The 19,644-nt window shown below is 36.6% G+C and overlaps 4 protein-coding genes across 4 annotated transcripts in view; 2 read left to right on the top strand and 2 right to left on the bottom strand.

Annotated features, from left to right (window-relative positions):
• Positions 1–19,644, top strand: part of LOC134668980 (dehydrogenase/reductase SDR family member 4) — a 206,094-nt gene that overhangs the window by 56,522 nt on the left and 129,928 nt on the right. The window lies entirely within an intron of this gene.
• LOC134668974 (YTH domain-containing protein 1) lies at positions 14,176–15,784 on the bottom strand. Its single transcript, XM_063526488.1, has one exon. It carries the CDS (start codon positions 15,582–15,584, stop codon positions 14,241–14,243), a length of 1,344 nt encoding a protein of 447 aa, XP_063382558.1. The 5' UTR covers positions 15,585–15,784; the 3' UTR covers positions 14,176–14,240.
• LOC134668916 (ganglioside-induced differentiation-associated protein 1) lies at positions 16,450–18,219 on the top strand. Its single transcript, XM_063526418.1, has 5 exons — positions 16,450–16,695; positions 16,878–17,070; positions 17,225–17,404; positions 17,499–17,699; positions 17,785–18,219. The coding sequence occupies exons 1-5, from the start codon at positions 16,576–16,578 to the stop codon at positions 18,084–18,086; spliced, it is 996 nt and encodes a 331-aa protein (XP_063382488.1). The 5' UTR covers positions 16,450–16,575; the 3' UTR covers positions 18,087–18,219.
• LOC134668915 (acyl-coenzyme A diphosphatase FITM2) lies at positions 18,152–19,644 on the bottom strand. Its single transcript, XM_063526417.1, has one exon. The coding sequence runs from the start codon at positions 19,559–19,561 to the stop codon at positions 18,476–18,478; it is 1,086 nt and encodes a 361-aa protein (XP_063382487.1). The 5' UTR covers positions 19,562–19,644; the 3' UTR covers positions 18,152–18,475.

Raw genomic sequence — 19,644 nt, 5'->3', positions numbered from 1 at the left:
CGCCGGAGTTTATTCAAGGTCAAAGGTCACAAAAATTGCTTTATCACGAATATCAAGGTTTCCATAGCTCTAATGATGTTTACATATAAATGAAGATTGTAGAGCATACAATTTGAGACAAATCATGTTCAGGGCATTTTTCCCGATCCTCAACCGTTTTGTAGGAATTGTCGGATAATTCGGATATAGACGGCGCAAAACGCGTAGCGGTCAGCCATACGCTCCGTAATGCAAGTTCACCGTGAATTCCGGTTAATAATAACTTCTATGAAGTTATTTATTTCATAAGATGCTATTTACGGATCATACGCTGATTTTAGAACAAAAGTTGTCTCTCCTGTGGACAATAGGTAACAGCTTGTGTGATTTGATTTGATTTTGATGAAGATTTTGTCGCCGACTGTACTTTTTTTTCAGTTATGTGCACAATTCTGCGAATATATTTTATGGCCATGATGATGCGCTGATGTCATAATATATTCTTATACATTAAAAACGACCCGCTTTGCACGGGTTAACAAAATTATACATAAACCGTCCTCTTGAATCACTCTGCCTATTTAAAATACACAGGGACAAACATCGGGAAGCGACTTTGTTTTAACCTATGTAGTAATGTCATTAAAATATTGCATGGTCATTGGTTTTTCATAAATATGCCAAATTTTAACTCAATGTAAAACCAACAAATAGTCAACGTTTGCAAATGTTGAAGACAGATCGAAAAGATACATATTTCCATCGCCAGTTAAATAAAATAATGTGGAAATGTTTACTTGTATTATTTGTACTTCAACTTTACCTCTTTTCTGTGGACATTAGAGGCAACAAACCCTAATTTTCTAATTAATCCTTGAAGGGGTACTTCTTTTACATATTAGCCTATTTTTTTTATAAAATGATTGCATAAATGCACAAAAGCTGTTAACTATTGTCCACAGGAGAGACAACTTTTGTTCTAAAATCAGCGTATGATCCGTAAATAGCATCTTATGAAATAAATAACTTCATAGAAGTTATTATTAACCGGAATTCACGGTGAACTTGCATTACGGAGCGTATGGCTGACCGCTACGCGTTTTGCGCCGTCTATATCCGAATTATCCGACAATTCCTACAAAACGGTTGAGGATCGGGAAAAATGCCCTGAACATGATTTGTGTCAAATTGTATGCTCTACAATCTTCATTTATATGTAAACATCATTAGAGCTATGGAAACCTTGATATTCGAGATAAAGCAATTTTTGTGACCTTTGACCTTGAATAAACTCCCGCGCGAACACGAGGTTTTCTGTGACTGTTAACGTAATTTATAGACCGCCGAAACGAAGGTGTAGTTATACGAGTTTCCAGCTTATTATTTGTCATTCCAGGGTCAAAACCTTTATTTGACTGGGTAACTAAGGAATCGCCAGTACGACGCTCAGACCGGCACGTTTGCACTTTGGTTCATGTATCTCCGAAAATAATGCAGATCCCATTCTCAAACTTTCCATGTCTTTTTGATGGACTATAAGCTACATTTTCAGACAAAAATAAAATTTTTCAAAAATACCGAACTTTATATAAATTCGATTTGAAATTTTCATTTCCGGTTTTTTGTATGTAAAAATTAAAAAATATCAAAATTGTTATAACTGCAAGATAAAGCAATTAAAATTGTATACAAACCAATATTAAACTTATTTTTCAGTTTATTAAATAATAGCTGCATCAGCTTTTGTAAAATGCTCTCCTCAAATTTCGTCCATTTTTTAAATGCTTCCAAACCGAAAACGGTGCCAAATAAAAAAAAAAATAAACGAATGCGTATTTTTAAAATATCGAGTAGTATAATTATTCCAAATTTCAGCAAATTCTATGACCTGACACTTTTTTCGCTGCCCGCTTGGCGTGAAATGCCCCATATGTCAGTATCAGTGACATCTAATCCATCTCGTATCTAGAATTCTAGACGTATTATTTGACGTATCTTAAATAGTCCCTGATGTTCACTTAATTATACGGCAAATGATGATGATGGAATTTCCTTTTGCAGAGTTGCTTCTTTTGACTCACAGATTGATTTACGAAGGGGAGCCAATCGAATTTTTGATGCAAATTTTTGACTTAAGGGGGGTGCCCCCTAGGGTGGTTCAAAAACATTTTTTTTTATTTTCCGACGGGCCATCCCCTTATTTTGTTACACTTATTATGCTGATAAAATACACCAAGTTTCGTAATTTTATCTCAACTACAAGGGGGTGCTCAACCACTTTGAAAATTTTGTATGTTGTATGAAAACCAAAAAACAGAAGTATTTATTATTCAGATTTTTATTTAAGTATCTGTTTTCACATTATTTGCACATGTGATTTATAAGTTTTTAAGTAGAAAAACAGTTTTAATTCTATTTTTTATAATTTTTCGAAAAGTAAGTTTTTTAGAATTTCACCTAAAAAATCATAAAAAATAGAAATAAAAATGGTTTTTCATCAAATAACTTTAAAATCGCACTTTCAAATAATGTGAAAACTACTACTTTACATAAAACTGAAAAAAATAATAACTTGTTTCTTTTGGATTTCATACAACTTTGAAAAATTTCAAAGTGTTTGAGCATCCCCTTGTAGTTGAGATAAGATTACAAAACTTGGCATATTTAGTCAACAGAACACGTGTAATATGTATAATGGGTGGCGCTTTTTCTAGCTGGAGTTTGAATTTTTCCCATACAAACGTGAACCACCCTAGTGCCCCCCGAAATTCGTAAAAAATAAAGTTTTGCTATGTGGTCAAGTTTGGCATCATTTTCGCATAATTCAAGGATGCTAAATTCGTTTCTGATATTTAATTTACACGATTTCATTTAAATAATTAAAAAAACTGAAAATTAAAAAAATCCATTTAATTTTTACGTCGTAGCATCTCATAGCTGTAACTCATATCTTTGTATACTATTCAGTGAGCCAGTGGTCGAAAGTAGGTCTACGTTTCATTTTTTTTCTCTATATTTTTAGACACAAATACGCAATGTGTATACTTTTTCTAACGAGGAATAGTAGGGCTATTTCATGAAATTTTTATTTTTTGTGTATAAAAATAAGAAAAATTTTGGCCTTTATTCGGAAAAAATAATATAGAAAATTTATATTTTTAATTTTTTATCTAATTATTTATATGAAATCGTATAAATTAAAAATCAGAAATGAATTTATCATCCTTGATTTACCCGAAAATGATACCAAACTTGCGCACATAGCCAAACAATTTTTTTTACAAATTTCGGGGGGCACTCCTGCTTAAGTCAAAATTTTGCATCAAAAATCCGGTTAGCTCCCCTTCCTAAATCAATCTGTGAGTCAAAAGGAGCAACTCTGCAAAAGGAAATTCCATCATCATCATTTGCCGTATATCAGACTTTTTTGTCGTGAGCGCCACGGACTAAAAGTTCGAATCGGGCCGGTTGATGTTTGGCCGCTACGAAGCATTTTCATGTTATCGGCTACGACGTAGCGCTACGACCGTAGCTCAGCAGCGCGGAAAATGTTGCTATTCTACGGGCTACGGCGTAGCACGCTATCCCATGTGACGTAATAAGAATTTTATGGATAATTTAATTTAGCTATTTTCTCGCGTTGTTGAGTGATGTTAGAGAATAATGTTGTTTCACTCGGCAACAAAGTTTGTTCACCTCCCGTCGTACTTTGAAACCCTCGCAACGCTCCAGATTCCACTTTTTGGATTTTGAAATCTTTCGCTTGCTCGACTCTTATTCACGAGAATAAACCATAAGTTTACTCCCTTGTTAAATAAATACCTGACTATATTACGAAACTATTTAGGTTTTTCTTTTTAGTTACCTATTATCTACTAGTATTCGTACCTGTCTTTTTATAGATAGATATAAAATTTAATGAAGTCTTCTACATCGGTGTAGTATAGATATACAATGTAGTATAGTTACAGTTACTATGTATTTGTTATTCGTCAATTTAACGCAAGTAACAAACAATCCAACTTCTATTAGCAGTGAATTATACATTAAGTATAAGAACGAAAGGCAAAGAAGGAGACCCATTAATGTTTAGGTCATACTGAGCAACTTTTACTATGGGACCAACCCAGAAAACGCAAAAAAAATTACTCTCCCATAGGAAATTTTAACATCAGACCAGCAAAAGTATGATAGATTCAACTTTTTCCGCGTTTTCGGTGTTGGTCCTATAGTAAAAGTTGATCAGTATGACCTAAACATTGCTCTTAAAAATTAACGTGTTGTGTAAAATGTTAATTTTTAAGAGCAACTGTCTTAATACCTTATCAAAGTTATCACGAACGCTGACCTCACCTCCCGAGCTCCACCCAAATCACAAGATCAGCCCAATCTTCTCAGCTTCGCTACGGGAGCAACGTACCTAACTATACTCGCGATATAATATATTGATAGACGACTCTGTCTTAAGGCATGAAGACATGTTTTAATAATGATTAAAAGTACTAAGAAATTAATAATTATTACACAAATAAACTATAAAAAATATTTTATGTAATATTTTTGACTGAACAGTCTCAAATACAAGACCGCTTTCGTACTTAATATAAATATTGAACGAAATACAAATTTTGCAAAGATTCTCCAATATCTGTATCGACAGTAACCATACGCTTCGTTTCAGTATTTATTCGAAGTTTCAAATTACATTAGATACGTATACGTACCTATAAGCTTATTCGGCGGTGGCGGTGGTGGCGGCGGCGGCGCGGCGAGCGTGCTACTATCCGCATATACTCAGGAGGCGGCGCGGGTCGACATGGGGTCGTGGTGGTCGAGACGGGACGGAGGCTGGCGCGGCGCCGCGCCGCCAGCACCTCGGGCCTTGCTCCGCGCGTGTTTACGTAAGCGCCACGCCCCGAGCCACGCTACGGCGGTATGGGGCGCGGCGCGAAGCGCGAAGCACCTCCAGTCGCCGAGCGCCGACTGCCGCGCCTCACAGATTCACTCCTTGCGCCGCCGACCACGCATGCGCTAATCTTACAAAGTACAACCTTCGTGGTCCACGCCTCCTGTTACATAATAAGAATAAACGACAGCGAAGCCTCGCTGATCCCTGACAATCGCCGCACGTAGGGTTCATGGTATGCTGGTGTATTTATTCACGATTTGTAGCATTAAAGGATTTACTATTTGGCCCTGTATCCAGTCAAACTTCCGCTAAGATGCTTCTGGGTTCAAGAGCGAGGTAATTATTACAATTCAATGCCAAGATATTTTTCACATATATATATATATATATATATATATATATATATGTTTATATCTACCATTGTTTTGACAGATATAAAGTCGGCTGGACAAATCCGCCCCATTACTCTTTCGCCAATTTTTTTAATACTACGTCGGTGGCAGGCAAGCATACGCGCCACCTGAAATTCCAGACTCTTCATAATAATATGTACCTAAACATACTTATAGTTCTTAAAAGCATATTACTACACAATATTCCTCATCCATATATAGGTACAAACGGTACAATTACAAATTCCTCATCTTATTAATGTTCTCACAACTTTGCCTTTTATTATTGGTCGGTCTTTTTCGTTCGCTGTCTTGCGTTCTCAATTTGGCATTCTGTCATTAGTGTCATTATTACCTACTTAAAAGGGAGGTAATGTAGAGTCTGCGCGGAAGAGTCGTGGCATGTATGGGGCCCAATTCATTTCACAACTCTACTCTTTCCGAACAGACTCTACCTTTACACTCAATACAGTCAGCAAACGTATGAAATCATATGAAATGCTTAAACTTGAGAGTATGAATTGCAAAAAAATTGTGAAGTATAGTTAAGAGCATGTAATTAGTCTAACTAAAAGTGATGCATTGATTCCATTGCATTGCGACAGCTAAGCCGTTTTTATTTAAGCTATAATAACTTTGCTCGGAAAACATATATAAAATCGAAAATGACCGTTTTCCCAGAGATACTAGGTCTTATCTCTAGCGCTAGATCGATTTAATGCCCCCGAAAACCCCCATACCTATAGCAAATTTCATCGAAATCATTAGCGCCGTTTCCGAGATCCGCGAAATATATATATATACATATAAATAAACAAGAATTGCTCGTTTAAAGATATTTAAGTTACTTATATACATGAAAATGTTTTTGCATATGCTATATAAGTAGTAGTATGTGTATAAATTAAGCACAATACAATTTACATGGTTAATTTTCGTAATAACACAAATGAATCAATTAACTTAAGACTAATCAGCTAATCACAGTTTCTTAACTACGCTGAATTACGTACAATTATTTATTTTTTTGCAATCACTCAGATACCTAAAGCCCCCTCCAGACTATGTGCGTGAATCGCGGCGCGAAGTCGCGGAGCGAACATATCGCGAAGTTGACGTATGACTCCACACTCGCACACTTCACGGCGATTTCGCAGTTTGGTTTGCGGCAATATGACGGAAAAGCATCAGCTGATCGAGTTTAACTGTTGGTTATCTATGGCATCATACGTGATTTAGCTGTTTTTCCATTTTGTTTTATTGTAAAACCGTAAAATATAGCTGCTTAATATAATATAATCATAATAGAATTAGTATTTATCTTGCCACAGAGGATCCAAAATATTGTGTAATGTGGAGTCTTGCAAGTTCGCGCTTCGCGTCTCCTTTAGCCCCCTCCAGACTATGCGCGTGAATCGCGGGCGAAGCCGCGAACGCGAAGTATGGAGTCGATTTCGCTGTCTGCTCCATCGACTCCACACTCGCGTTCGCGGCTTCGCCCGCGATTCACGCGCATAGTCTGGAGCGGGCTTTTGACGCGGGCCGAAATACCGACAAAAAACGGAGAACAAGGCGCGAAAGCGTGAACATTCTGCGAAATCGACGCCACACTTGCGTTCGCGGCTTCGCCCGCGATTCACGCGCATAGTCTGGAGGGGCCTTAAGAGAAATAGAAATCGTTTGAGGTTACTATAGTTCGTTTTTTTTCGAATAAGGTAAGCGATCTTGACATGTCTTTAATTGAAAAACGCTTTTTAAAAATCAATAACTATTACTTATGAAAGCAGAAGAATATAAAATATAAATGATCGTATTAGATTCATAATTGTTACATATTTGCCGTAACTTATTTTTAAAATGTGTTTTTCAATTAAAAGACACATCAACATTGTTATACCTTATTTCTAATGCTAAAAAAAGACGAACTATAGCTAGGTGAAAGTTGAAACATGTAGCTTTCAATTCAACGACGTGCACGACACGCTACTGTAGAGTAGGTACTTACGTTCCATCAAATAAATGGAATAATGGGCTGCCGTAGACCCTTGTCATACCAACAATTTGAAAATGTTCAGGGCTGTCAACATTACTTTTACGGGAGCTTATACTTAGGTACCAAATTTAATTTACGCGCAGCAAGTAGGTACTTAAGTAAAGCAAATTCCTATCACTTCATTTTGTCGCTCTCGTTACTTACAAAACAATTTTATTGCAACGCGATAAGTCACAATTTGAAACCAAAACAATATCAATAATATCATGTTGTTCGTGACTGTACATCCGCTCGAGGACTGACAAAAATAATCTCACTCGAGCTCATTGTCCTTGGGAAACAGCGAGGGTGGGTCGTGAAATGTAATTCACACCCGACCCGTCGCGATTCGATTTGACTACCGACACGTAGAAGGTACAATCGGTGCCAATTTTATTTAGTGCTTACCTTAACACAATGTACTTACTTTAGGTATAGTTGGACGAATATATTTACATATATTATAAAATGCAATACTTTACTCGTATGTATTCTTTCGGTGCGCAATATGGGGTGACTAGCTAGCTTTGTTTTCCTGCTAATAGTTAGTTTTTTAACCGACTTCCATTTCATAGAAGGAGGAGGTTCTGTATTCGGTTGTGGCTATTTTTTATTTTTTTTTCTATGTACGTTCACCGATTACTCCGAGACCCGTAGTCCGATTTGAGTAATTCTTTTTTTGTTTGAAAGGAGCTACCTCCGAGTTGGTCCCATTTTAATTTGGTTCTGTTCTGATGATGGGATCCATGAGGAATTGAGGGAACTCCTCAATTTTTAAAGGCACATGCATGGCAATTTGGGTGTTTTCTTAAGCAACTCGAGCATTTTCTTCCGAAAACCACCATTTTGATGAAGTAGACCTGATGATGATGATTGTTTTGATGATAATGATGATGATTTTTTAAATGTAGTATGTTCAGCGATTACTCCGGCACCTGTGATCCGATTTGAGTAATTCTTTTTTTGTTTGGAAGGAGTTGCCTCCGAGGTGTTTCCGTATTATTTTTGGTTCTGGTCTGATGATGGAATCCATGAGGAATTGAGGGAACTCCTCAGTTTTTAAAGGCACGTGTAAAGTGATTTCGGTGTTTTCTAAAGTAACTCGAGCATTTGCTTCCGAACACCGCCAATTTGATGTAGTGCAAGTGTAGCCTTACCACGAGTTTGACATTGACATATAGTAACGCTAACGTCTTCGTAACTTACTTTTTATGCATCTCGCTCGCACTAATATGCCAGTACGAGCGAGATGCAAAGAAAGTAGATAAGTTACACACACGCTAGCGAATAAATCAATGTCAAACTCTTGGTAAGCTGGTAAGGATAGGTACTGATCGGGGGTTAGGGTTAGGAGTTAAGGGGTCAGGTAATGGTGGTTGAAGGGCTGTTGGTTCAGGGCCGAGGGGTACATGGATCAGGGGTTGATGCACTGTGTGAGGTAGAGTGATCGGGGGGGTTGAGGGATTGGGTCAGTGGCGGGGCGGAGGATGGATTTAGTGTAGTGACAGGAATTATAATTTCCCAGACGGACTCGAGAAAATTCCTGATTACATATTGATTAAAGTAGGTCCACGAATTTAGTGTTAATCATGATGTTGTTTTTCATTCATTCGTCGTGCTCTTAACAATGCGTTAAAACTAAAAATGGAAAAATAAAAACTTTTTGCAAAAAAAAGAAAACCTACTTCAAAAAGGATGTTATAAAATATTATCCTTTTTAAGTCTATGCGTTACCAACTGATATGTTTGAAGTCGGTGCCAAGCCAAGTAGTAACAATACCCGTCAAAAATATTCAGCTTTATGACTATAAATCCCATTAGAACTGTACTTAATAACTATTATAAATGTGCAAGTAATTTTGTCTGCCTCTTTGTCGCCTTTTCATGGCTAAACAACTGAACCGCTTTAGGTGAAATTTGGCAACAAATCCTTGAATTATTTTATATTTTGAAATGTAGTCCTCTAAATAAGGGACGGGAAATAACTTCAGTCCCAATCCCACGCTTGCGTGCCGACAAACATGATCCGGACTGTGCCAAGAAGGTTTGATCGTGTGTTCTGAGGTGTGTTCTTAGGTACAGTCGACGTCAAAGATATGTTTACACTTTTGCACCTTACTCCTTTGTAATAAGACGAAAAGTGTAAACATATTTAAAAAAAAGATAACAGATTTTTATCCGTGACGATCACAAAACATGTACGAACATGTACAGTTTTTAACGTCGACTGTACCTACAAAAAGTACGTTCATTGTCGTCGTGTAAGGCAATCCAACGTACATCCTTATCGAATCGCACCAAAATCATGGTATGCTTCAAAAGTTGCCTTGGCACCGACTTCAAACATATCAGTTGGTAACGCATAGACTTAAAAAGGATAATATTTTATTTCATCCTTTTTGAAGTCGGTTTTCTTTTTTTTGTAAAAAGTTTTTATAAAATGTGTTTTTCAATTAAAAGACACATCAAGATTGTTTACCTTATTTCTAATGCTAAGAAAAACGATCTATAGGAAACGAAAATTATTCATACTTTTGGCGCTCTATCAAAATTAATTATTTTCATCACACTTGCTCGAAAAAGATCTTATTTTATGCAGATATATTTTCCCCCGGAAGTTATGGATTGTGAAAAAAAAAGCTATAGCAAAGAGTTAAAGCTTTCTTTTATGTGTATGTTATGTATATATAATGCCACGTAAACAAATTACTTCAAGCTTCCGACATATAGAAGAATGTAAAAAAAAACAAGAAATGAAGAGCCTAGCGTGTGTGTATACGCGCCTTTAACAGACTTCATAATGTAAAATAATTAGGTACCTACGTACGTATACCTATATACTCTATTCAACGGCCTCTATTCTTTCGAAGGCCTTCGGGCGTCTTGAGAAATTCTAAACAGTCAAGTTGCCTACCCTCTTGATAAAATCTTTCAAAGAAGGTACCTATAGATATATTCTCTGCTGGATATCTTTTCATATTATGTAGGTACATATCTTCTTGCGTTTTAAACGTTACACACAATTATTCCTTAAACAGGGACCGCCGATTCTGATTTCATAGCTTGTATTGGTTTTGATACGACCGGGAAGATCCCCACGCTTATTGGTGGATGCCATAGATGCATGCGAAATGAAACAAAATTCGCGCGTGTGATGCGCACCAATCACCAACACGACCGTCAAGGTTGTATCAAAACAAGATCAATACTATAACAAATTGCTCAATCAGAATTGTCCTCTTGATTCGGATTTTGATGAAATCTCCAATATACTGGGGCGTATGAAAAAGACATTTTGATAGATCAAAGTCAAGTCTTCACTCTTCAGCTTCCATTTATCCTAAGTAATCTACTTATCTGATTATCTACACCTACAGGACTAGGCGCCAAGTCCTTTATGTACACCTAATTTATTTTTAGATTATTTTATCGGTGAATTCTACCAGACACATAGTCTTAATAATGAACTAGACTCCCATAAGTTTTATTGAAGAAGTTTCTTACCCACGAAGTGGAATAAAAATGTAGCCAACATCACCGTTGTTACATAAACAAGGTGATCGTCAACCGACCGCATGCACGCTCGATCCAGGAAAAACCACTATAGCATATTTTCGTTCTCCAGCCCAGTAAACACAATATGTACCTACCTATATAGGCCAAAAGAGTACTGAGTACGCACGACTGGTATACGAGGACTTTGGTGGCTATGGTGAGCTTATCATTCCTCCAAACACGAGTGTGAAGACGTCCAAATGTAGTATGTGCAGCAATAGGCTTGTATAGCCATAGGCGGAAATGCATTGGCCGTCTCGACCGCTCTTGACACAGCTTTGCAACAATCATCCGTCAGGGATGCAGTGGCCATTGGTATAGGCCAATCAAATTAGATAAGAAAAGTGTCTTGAGGAATTAATTCCCAGCAAGCTAGAAATTATCTTTCACCATACCAACTCGGAAAGGCTTACTTTGCACTTCAAAAACTGATAGCAAAGTTGCATTTTATTCACATGTGAGGCAAAGTAATCAAATGCAAATTTTGAGTTGTTTTCTTATGTTTGGTGGTAGAATTGACTTTTAAATAATGATTTTGGATGATAAATATTTAATAACATTCATTTAGATTTGATTTTGTTTGATATTTTACATTTAATATTTGCTTTGGGTTGGTGCGGTGAAAAATTTTGTGTTTCACTCGGGGGCAAATTTTGTTTAACCCTGGTGCTTTGAAACCCTCGCAACGCTCAAGATTCCATTTTTCGAACCACTCGCTACGCTTGTGGTTCAATTTTGGAATCTTTCGCTTGCTCGGGTATCAATATTAGCACGAGCGGTTAAACAACAATTTTGCCCCCTTGTAAAACAAATAACTATTAATACCTTCATTAGGTCCTAAATTCGTATAATCCGAGCTTGCTGCATCCCAGGAGGTGTGGATAAATTTTGGGGGCCTTGGGAGATACATTTTACCTTTGATTGACAAAACCACTCAATGTAGAAGGAACCCACCGTCAAAATCAATGTTACTACCAGCAAGGTTGTTTTTCATTTTTAGGGTTCCGTACCCAAAGGGTAAAACGGGACCCTATTACTAAGACTTCGCTGTCCGTCCGTCCGTCCGTCTGTCACCAGGCTGTATCTCACGAACCGTGATAGCTAGACAGTTGAAATTTTCACAGATGATGTATTTCTGTTGCCGCTATAACAACAAATACTAAAAACAGAATAAAATAAAGATTTAAATGGGGCTCCCATACAACAAACGTGATTTTTGACCAAAGTTAAGCAACGTCGGGAGTGGTCAGTACTTGGATGGGTGACCGTTTTTTTTTTGCTTTTTTTGGTTTTTTTTTTGCATTATGGTATGGTACCCTTCGTGCGCGAGTCCGACTCGCACTTGCCCGGTTTTTTTACAATCTTTGACTACGAACTCATATTAATGTATCTTTCGGATCCTCAGCTGTCAATTATTATCATGATTAGAGCAAATTTTCCGTCGGACGTACAGTTTTTGAACTACAAGCAAAAAACTGAAAAGGAGCAAAATTTTTTCCACTACTCCTGGAATGGAGCAAACTCGGTTTACGCTAATTTAGAACCAAATGAAGATATGAGAAGACGATTTCCAGCTTGCTGGGAATTAATTCCTGGAAAAATCTAATTTAATTGGCTTAATAAGGTAAGCAAGATTATTTTGGTTCAAGGAAAAAGGTATATGGTAAATGTTAACTTCCTACACCTACATACGATGGGTTTAATATTACTAAAGAGAATTACTAATAAAATGAGTGTATAAGTTTATAAGTCCTTAATAGGTGGAAATATATCACAGATCAACACAACATGACGTTGTATAAATGCCAGTCTATACATAGGTCCTCGTTGGAACCATCTTTTTTTTTTATCGAAGATAAGAATTTAAACTTCCAACCTCTGAGTTAACTATGTTTTTGGCTTTTTTATTTTAAGTATACTTGCCGTCCACCTAAGAACGAAACGAACGGCCGTCGCTTTAGATCAGCGGTCGGCAACCTTTTAGTAGCCAAGGGCCACATAGCAGTTAGCGAAGTGGACGCGGGCCGCACTTTGTTTATATTTATGACTTTATCAGACATTGTCGTTATTGTATATTGACAAATATTACATACGAAATAGCCAGGGAGGCTCGCGGGCCGCAAGGGAGAGGTTCGTGGGCCGCTGGTTGCTGACCGCTGCTTTAGATGACAGGGAATAAAGTAGTGATTAACATTTTTTTTAAATGTGATGATTAACATATCGAGTCCCTTGACTTTATTCATTTCTTTTCGAATGTGGTGGTGGACTGATGGCGAGAGTTGAAAGTGGGGGGTGGCGGGCGGCTATTGTGTTTTAATGACAATGGAAAAACGTAACGTGATGGAAGCGAGTACTTAAAAATTTCTGGAGGAGCTTACATTTTACATTACATGGTTGCAATAAGTTAAACAAGATAAAAAATTGGCCCATCTCTACTCTGAAGGAATCTGCTCTACTGAGTTTAATAACGAAACTTACTCCTAAAGAATTTTATACAAGGAATTTAAATAGAAGAATTACATTTTGAAAATTTACGAACTAACTAATAGTGCAAAGAACATTTTACTCAGAAGTGATAAAGGCCACACAGGCTTCATGACGGCAAAGCGTTATTTGAAAAAGTTTTTGGCACAAAAATATAATAAAAAGTTCAGTGAGCATCAAATAGACAGTGACAGACTAATGGGCAAATAATATACTGTTACACACCTTTGTTACCATAGAAATAAGGATGATTTCTGATGTATTTGGCCACTTTTGAGTGTCAAAATTTATTTGATTATCACTGTACCCAGTAGGTAGTATGGGATCAAACATTTATAGAAAATTCATACTGCACTGAACTGATGTTTTGCTGTTACCTATCTGATCACATTTTAAATATTGCGAGCAGTATTGTGCTGTATATATATATATATATATATATATATAAATGTAACATCCTTTCAAAAGTGGTAGAGTTAGTGAGTAATAAGGGGCTTTAAGCAAAAACCATACAGATAATAAATAAGTGTAAACCTCAAGTACCTATCAACATTTCACCCTTGTAAATCACAAATTACGCTCATCAAGGTTGGAGTTTAAATTCTTATCAACTAGATCAAAACAATGATTTTTGTTCAATTTGCCTTATTGAATACAATAAGGATTTATAAAAAGCTCTTCTCCATCTGCTTGGTCTTGCAGCTTGAATGTCCCATTAAAACACGGGCTAAATTAATTCAAAATAGTCCAAACTGTAAACATTGTCCATCAAAAGGTTCATCACACACACCAACTTTATATTTTCAAGCCAATAAAGTTCAAAGTTCAAACACAATTTTTATTTATTAGTAATAATTAATTATTTAATACATCGGTGGTGATACAGGCTTTACCGTCGGTCACGATAAGATCTGTGGGAGTCACGATCGCGGCTACGACCGCGCGAACGGTCAGACGTGCGCCACAGAAACTCATCCACTGAACGTTCATAGGACCTCTTATCATACACTAGCACTGATCGGGGATAATCCGCTAACGGCGCGTCATAGTAGCGTGGCGGAGGCGGCGGGGGTGGTGGAGGCAGACCATCGTATGAGGCAAGTGCGCCACTGAATCCTGGAGGAGGCACATATGGCAACGGTGGGAGCTGATGATGCATAGATCGCATATACTCAGCCACATATGCCTCTGCTGCTGCTGAGCTACTGCTGCTGTAGCTGTCTCGACCGCGTGTAAACCACAGGGGCAGCCTATCACGCATGTATGGTGATGGAGACCTTCTTTTGTATGAACCAGATGATAGTCTGTTCCTTGGCGGCATAAAAATTTTACGCCTGCTCCTAGATGATGTGTTCAGCCTTGCTCGAAAATTAGAACCTCTTGTCAGCAGTGGGGCTCTATATGTTCTATAATTGCCACCACTCTTTAAGTAAGCTTTTTTAGATGCCTCTTTAGACTTACGGAGTATTGGTGTCATTTCAATACCTTCATCTTCTGGGAATAATCTGCATAATTCTTCAGCAACTTTTGGCTCAATTTCTTGACCATCACGTCCAATTTTTACAGGTTTGCCTTCATTCCAAGGGTTGTACAAATGCAGAGTGCTACTGAATGGCAGCTCCTTGCGGCAGATCCAGTCAACTTTGAATACCCCGTCCAGTACTTTCGCAGATAATCCTGGCGGCAGTACCCAGGATATGGGCGGCACATCTCTTCTGGACTCGCTGCTCAGACGCGCAAATCCTGCAAACTTACCACTTTCTTTCACTGAAAATATTAAGAGCACATTTCTTGACTCTCTATAAGCCTGGTTTAAATTTGCTTCATTTTGTGGTAAAGTTGACCACACACCTTTAGCTTTGGATAGTGTAATATTTTCAGCATTATTTGACTTAATTAAAAAGAATCTTGTATCTCTGAATAAATAATTCAGTTTTGTCATGTAATCATAGGTCTTTGTTTTATTGTTGGCGGCTGTAATGCGTGTCCTTTTAGTTTGTATCGGAGAATGGCTTTCTGACTTGGTACGTTTACGATTTGCGCGTCTTTCTTTTGACTTCGAACTGGCGGTACTTATGCTTGGAGAGCTTGAATCACTTGAAGATGAGCTGGATACTTCGCTGCGTGTATCATAATCTTTTCCTTCTTCGAGCTGTTTCAATTCCTCTCCTATTTCGGCCTCAACTTCACCAACGCCAAGATTCACGGCGTCAGTGTTATTGGATGCCTCCATTTTCAGTTTGAGTTACTGTATCACAAGCTAAGATCATGTAACTTTAAATTGAGAGCTTACGTTGACATATTACGAGAAGCATAAGCTTGAATTTGTCTAGATAAACAGAATAGAATGTTGGAGTGGTATTATATTTTGATAATTAAGCACAATAACTATGTTTATCAAAGAAATAAATCCATAAAAACACCACCCACCACCTCATTCCAGTATATATAAGTTACTCTATGCCTCATTCTGCTAATAACCATAAACACAGCAAGAATACAGATAATTTATAGAAGCAAGTAAATTGGCGTTAATTGCCAATTTTGGCCTCACTCTTGGTTAAGGCGTTGTATACATAGGCCAGCGTATCAGCGTATCGTACAAGTATCGTATCACAAAAAAAACGGTAAAATTTCTCTGTCTAAAATGAGGGAGTCCCTGGCCAAATTATATTATTAACCCGTATTGTATACATTGCACAGTCGATAGGCAGTTAAAATTTAATAACAGCATTAAATCTATTACATAATTACATTATAAATACTACACGATTTCTGTGGCCTATTTTATAGAGCTACAAGTTACAAGCGGAAGTCTCGTTCTAACACATAGGGTTAGAAAGAGACTTCCGCTTGTAAATTGTAGCTTTATAAAATAGGCCACTGGTTTCCTATTTATTTCAAGAAAAAGGTATCATCATAAAACTCCTGCAATGTATAATATTTTAGCTGTTTTCTGACAGAAAGAGGATGATATAATATAATAGATGGATGAGCCCGGTCGTGTGTACAGCGCACAAACTAATGTGAATTAAAAAAAAAATGTTTATGGTCGAATGTCACCTGATTTTAGTTTCTGTAGGTTGGTCTTTCTTATTTGATCTGAAAAAGCCGCCTAACAAAACTTAATACTTTATGTCATGGGTTTCTTAACTTTTTATTACTTTTTGTAGGTAAATAAGTTGGAACTGCCTGGTGCGCCTAAACAATAAATATATCTAATCATGCATTATGTTCAAAAGTACCTTGAAAAATTACCATTACCGAAAGGAAGTGCGAAATCTGTTAATAATGGAACCAATATCTTTCTATACTGCAACTACTACAGCTTTTATTCTCAAAAGGTAAGAATTCGTGAATCATCTCTCCTCCACTTTAGATTATATCTTATCATTAAATGACCTCGAAATATCTGTGTAATGTAATTATAAATAAATCATGATTATCTGTCTGAAATTACAGAATAAAATTATCTGATCTTATTTATGAAATACATTATTAATTTTACCTATTTGTTTTTTTACAGGTGTTAATGGCGTTATATGAAAAAAATGTAGAGTTTGAACCACTACTGCTTGATATCACCAAAGGAGAACAATATTCTTCCTGGTTTCTTGATATTAACCCACGAGGAGAAATTCCTGTACTTAAAGTGAATAATGACATCATCCCAGATTCAACAAGAATCCTTGATTACTTGGAGGACTATTTAGATCCTAGTACGTAATTATGGGTTATGCTTATCAATTTTTTAAGACTATGTGTACTAGTTCTTGACACTCCTGAGTAATTGCAGCATCCCTCCGAGGCATCATGACAAACAATTCTTCTTCCCTTCTAAACGTCTAGCTAATATGTTTGGTTTTATTTTAGAACTTCCTCCACTAGTTAATGTGTCGACGGATAGAAAGGTTTTAAATAACATAAACAAATTCCGTGACCTGATAGACGCACTACCAGCAGGTGTTATTACTGTGGGTTCTTTCTTTCACCCTCAGTTGTGTGGCAGGCCTAAGTTGCCTTTTATTTTGCCTGTCAGAGAAGTCCTAAAAAGTGAGTAACAATTAGTAAAAAAGTATACTATTTTTTTAATTTGTTTTGTTTAAAATGTGTAATGATAATATTTATACTATTCATATTATTTCAGGCGGGGACTTAGGCAGTTCCAAAAACCTAAGAAAATTAGCTGAAGAAAATCCAAAAGCAAGAGGCATTCTGCTGTACAAAGCAGAAATTCAGGACAGAAAACATGAAATACTTACTAGTGAAGAAGAATATTTAAAAGTATTAAACATTGTTGACCAAGTTTTAGCTGTGGTTGAGGAGCAGTTGAAAGAACAAAATGAAGGTAATTTGCATACAATTATTTTGGAGTAAGACAAATGGGATAATGTATTGTATAGGTACTAAATCTTTTTTTTTTCTATTTTTAGACACTTGGTTGTGCTGTGAACAATTCAGCATAGCTGATGTCGATTTGGCAATACTTTTGCATCGTTTGTGGGAACTAGGCCTTGAAGGCAGATTCTGGACTCAAGGCAAACGTCCCCTAATAGAAAGTTATTATCATCGTGTCCAACAAAGAGAATCATTTAAGAAGACTGTGCCAACTTTACCATTCCATATAAAGATGATCATAACTTCCCAACCCCCAGCATATGTTGGTGCCGCTGGAGCAGCATCACTTGGCATTGTCATTGCAGTATTATATGTTTTCAGAAAACTTCTTCGTTAATGAAGGATTATGTTACTAATGAATATTTGAAGAATATTTATACTATATAAAAGAAACAGTATTAGTAGTTTGTATAAGAACTTTTATTTCTTAAATATTTATTTAAAATCAATAAATAGTTGTCAAAGTGAAATCTCTTTTGATTTAATATAGAAATTGTGCAAATTTAAAAAGTTATCTTTCTTAATAAAGTTGTTTCTTATCTTAACCACTGCACCCAGTTCACCTACTTTACTAATAACAAGATTTTAAACTTGAATCCAGGTACCCTTGATATACGTATTAGACTATCAATTACGTTAAATCCCATAAAATGCTACAACCAACTACTTGAGATGAAACATAAGTAATGCATATTTGCCTTGCTTATTCCTATTAACTACTTCAGATTATCTTTTTTCCTCTGATGCAGTCTCTGTGGTATCCTGACGGTTGATAGGCATCCCCATAAAATGTTTACCATTTGTAGTGCTTCTTTTTCTGAATGTAGGAGTTGGTGTCAATTTTGTTTTGTTATACTTGAATGTGCCATCTCCTGGTAAATTAGGAAGTATATTTGGTATTGTATACCAAACTCTATAGGTCACAAACCATGTAAATATAGCTATTACACCACTGATGAATTTCTCCACCATAATATGGTAATAAAGAATCGTAGACACAAGCATCACATCCCACAGTATTTGAAGCAAAGTTGTTGCAATTAAAAATCCTCTCACATAGGGTGTCCATTTTTCATAGGATGTTTTTACAACCTCTAGTTCCGCAGCTGAAATCTTTCTTAGAGGATTCATGCTTACAGATTTATCATCTATACTTCGTGCATGTTTCTCATCTCTGATGTAATCTTTTATTCTTTCCCATCCATTTATGGCCCTGGTCTCTTCTATCATCACTAAACTTGAATATATAAGAATGAAACAATGACCTGATATATCAAATCCATTCCAAAAGCCCCCGTTTTTTAAACACATTACTTTGTTGTCTACATTCTTCATATTGCAACGTCCATATTTGGTTTCAATAACATTAAAGATCATTGTCCATGTGTACCAAAAAAATGTAGCAATCGCCAATCTCGATAAGTGTGCCGTAGCTATGAGTCTTCTATTTCCACAACAAGTGGTGTAGGATGTCAATAAAACGTAGGGCACCGTCATAAATAAGGTCCAAAACCATCCAATTTTAACAAAATATTGGTTGAATATATTATCACTCCTTGAGAAATAAGTTTTCGGAAACGTTAGACTGTCCGCCATAAGTGAAATCAAGAAAAGAGCACCTAAATAAACTGCTATTTTTAAATTGGTGTCGAAGAACAGTACCTTCTTGCAAATGTGCACTATCATTAAAACGAGAACTTCCAAAATAGATGATGCTTCTCGGGTAGGTTTAGTACCTTTACTTTCAAAAGATTCATTTTGAAAATTGTAATTCATTCGGGAATTTTTATAGTTATTACTTCTACTTGTCATGGCTCAGAATTCGAATAAACCTTGTTTAGTTTCTATTTCTACTCATCTCTTCAATCAGTCTCACGGAATTGTAGGTTAACCAC

This window comes from Cydia fagiglandana, chromosome 11, assembly GCF_963556715.1.
Source record: "Cydia fagiglandana chromosome 11, ilCydFagi1.1, whole genome shotgun sequence".
Classification (NCBI taxonomy): Eukaryota; Metazoa; Arthropoda; class Insecta; order Lepidoptera; family Tortricidae; genus Cydia; species Cydia fagiglandana.
The sequence above is the reverse complement of the archived record's forward strand: the minus strand, read 5'-3'. Positions and strand labels throughout refer to the sequence as shown.

Coding starts and splice junctions, on each gene's coding strand:
- LOC134668974 (XM_063526488.1), bottom strand. CDS start 15,584: ATGGAGGCATCCAATAACACTGACGCCGTGAATCTTGGCGTTGGTGAA.
- LOC134668916 (XM_063526418.1), top strand. CDS start 16,576: ATGCATTATGTTCAAAAGTACCTTGAAAAATTACCATTACCGAAAGGA. Junction 17,071..17,224: donor GGAGGACTATTTAGATCCTA/GTACGTAATTAT, acceptor GTTTTATTTTAG/AACTTCCTCCACTAGTTAAT. Junction 17,700..17,784: donor GTTGAAAGAACAAAATGAAG/GTAATTTGCATA, acceptor TTCTATTTTTAG/ACACTTGGTTGTGCTGTGAA.
- LOC134668915 (XM_063526417.1), bottom strand. CDS start 19,561: ATGACAAGTAGAAGTAATAACTATAAAAATTCCCGAATGAATTACAAT.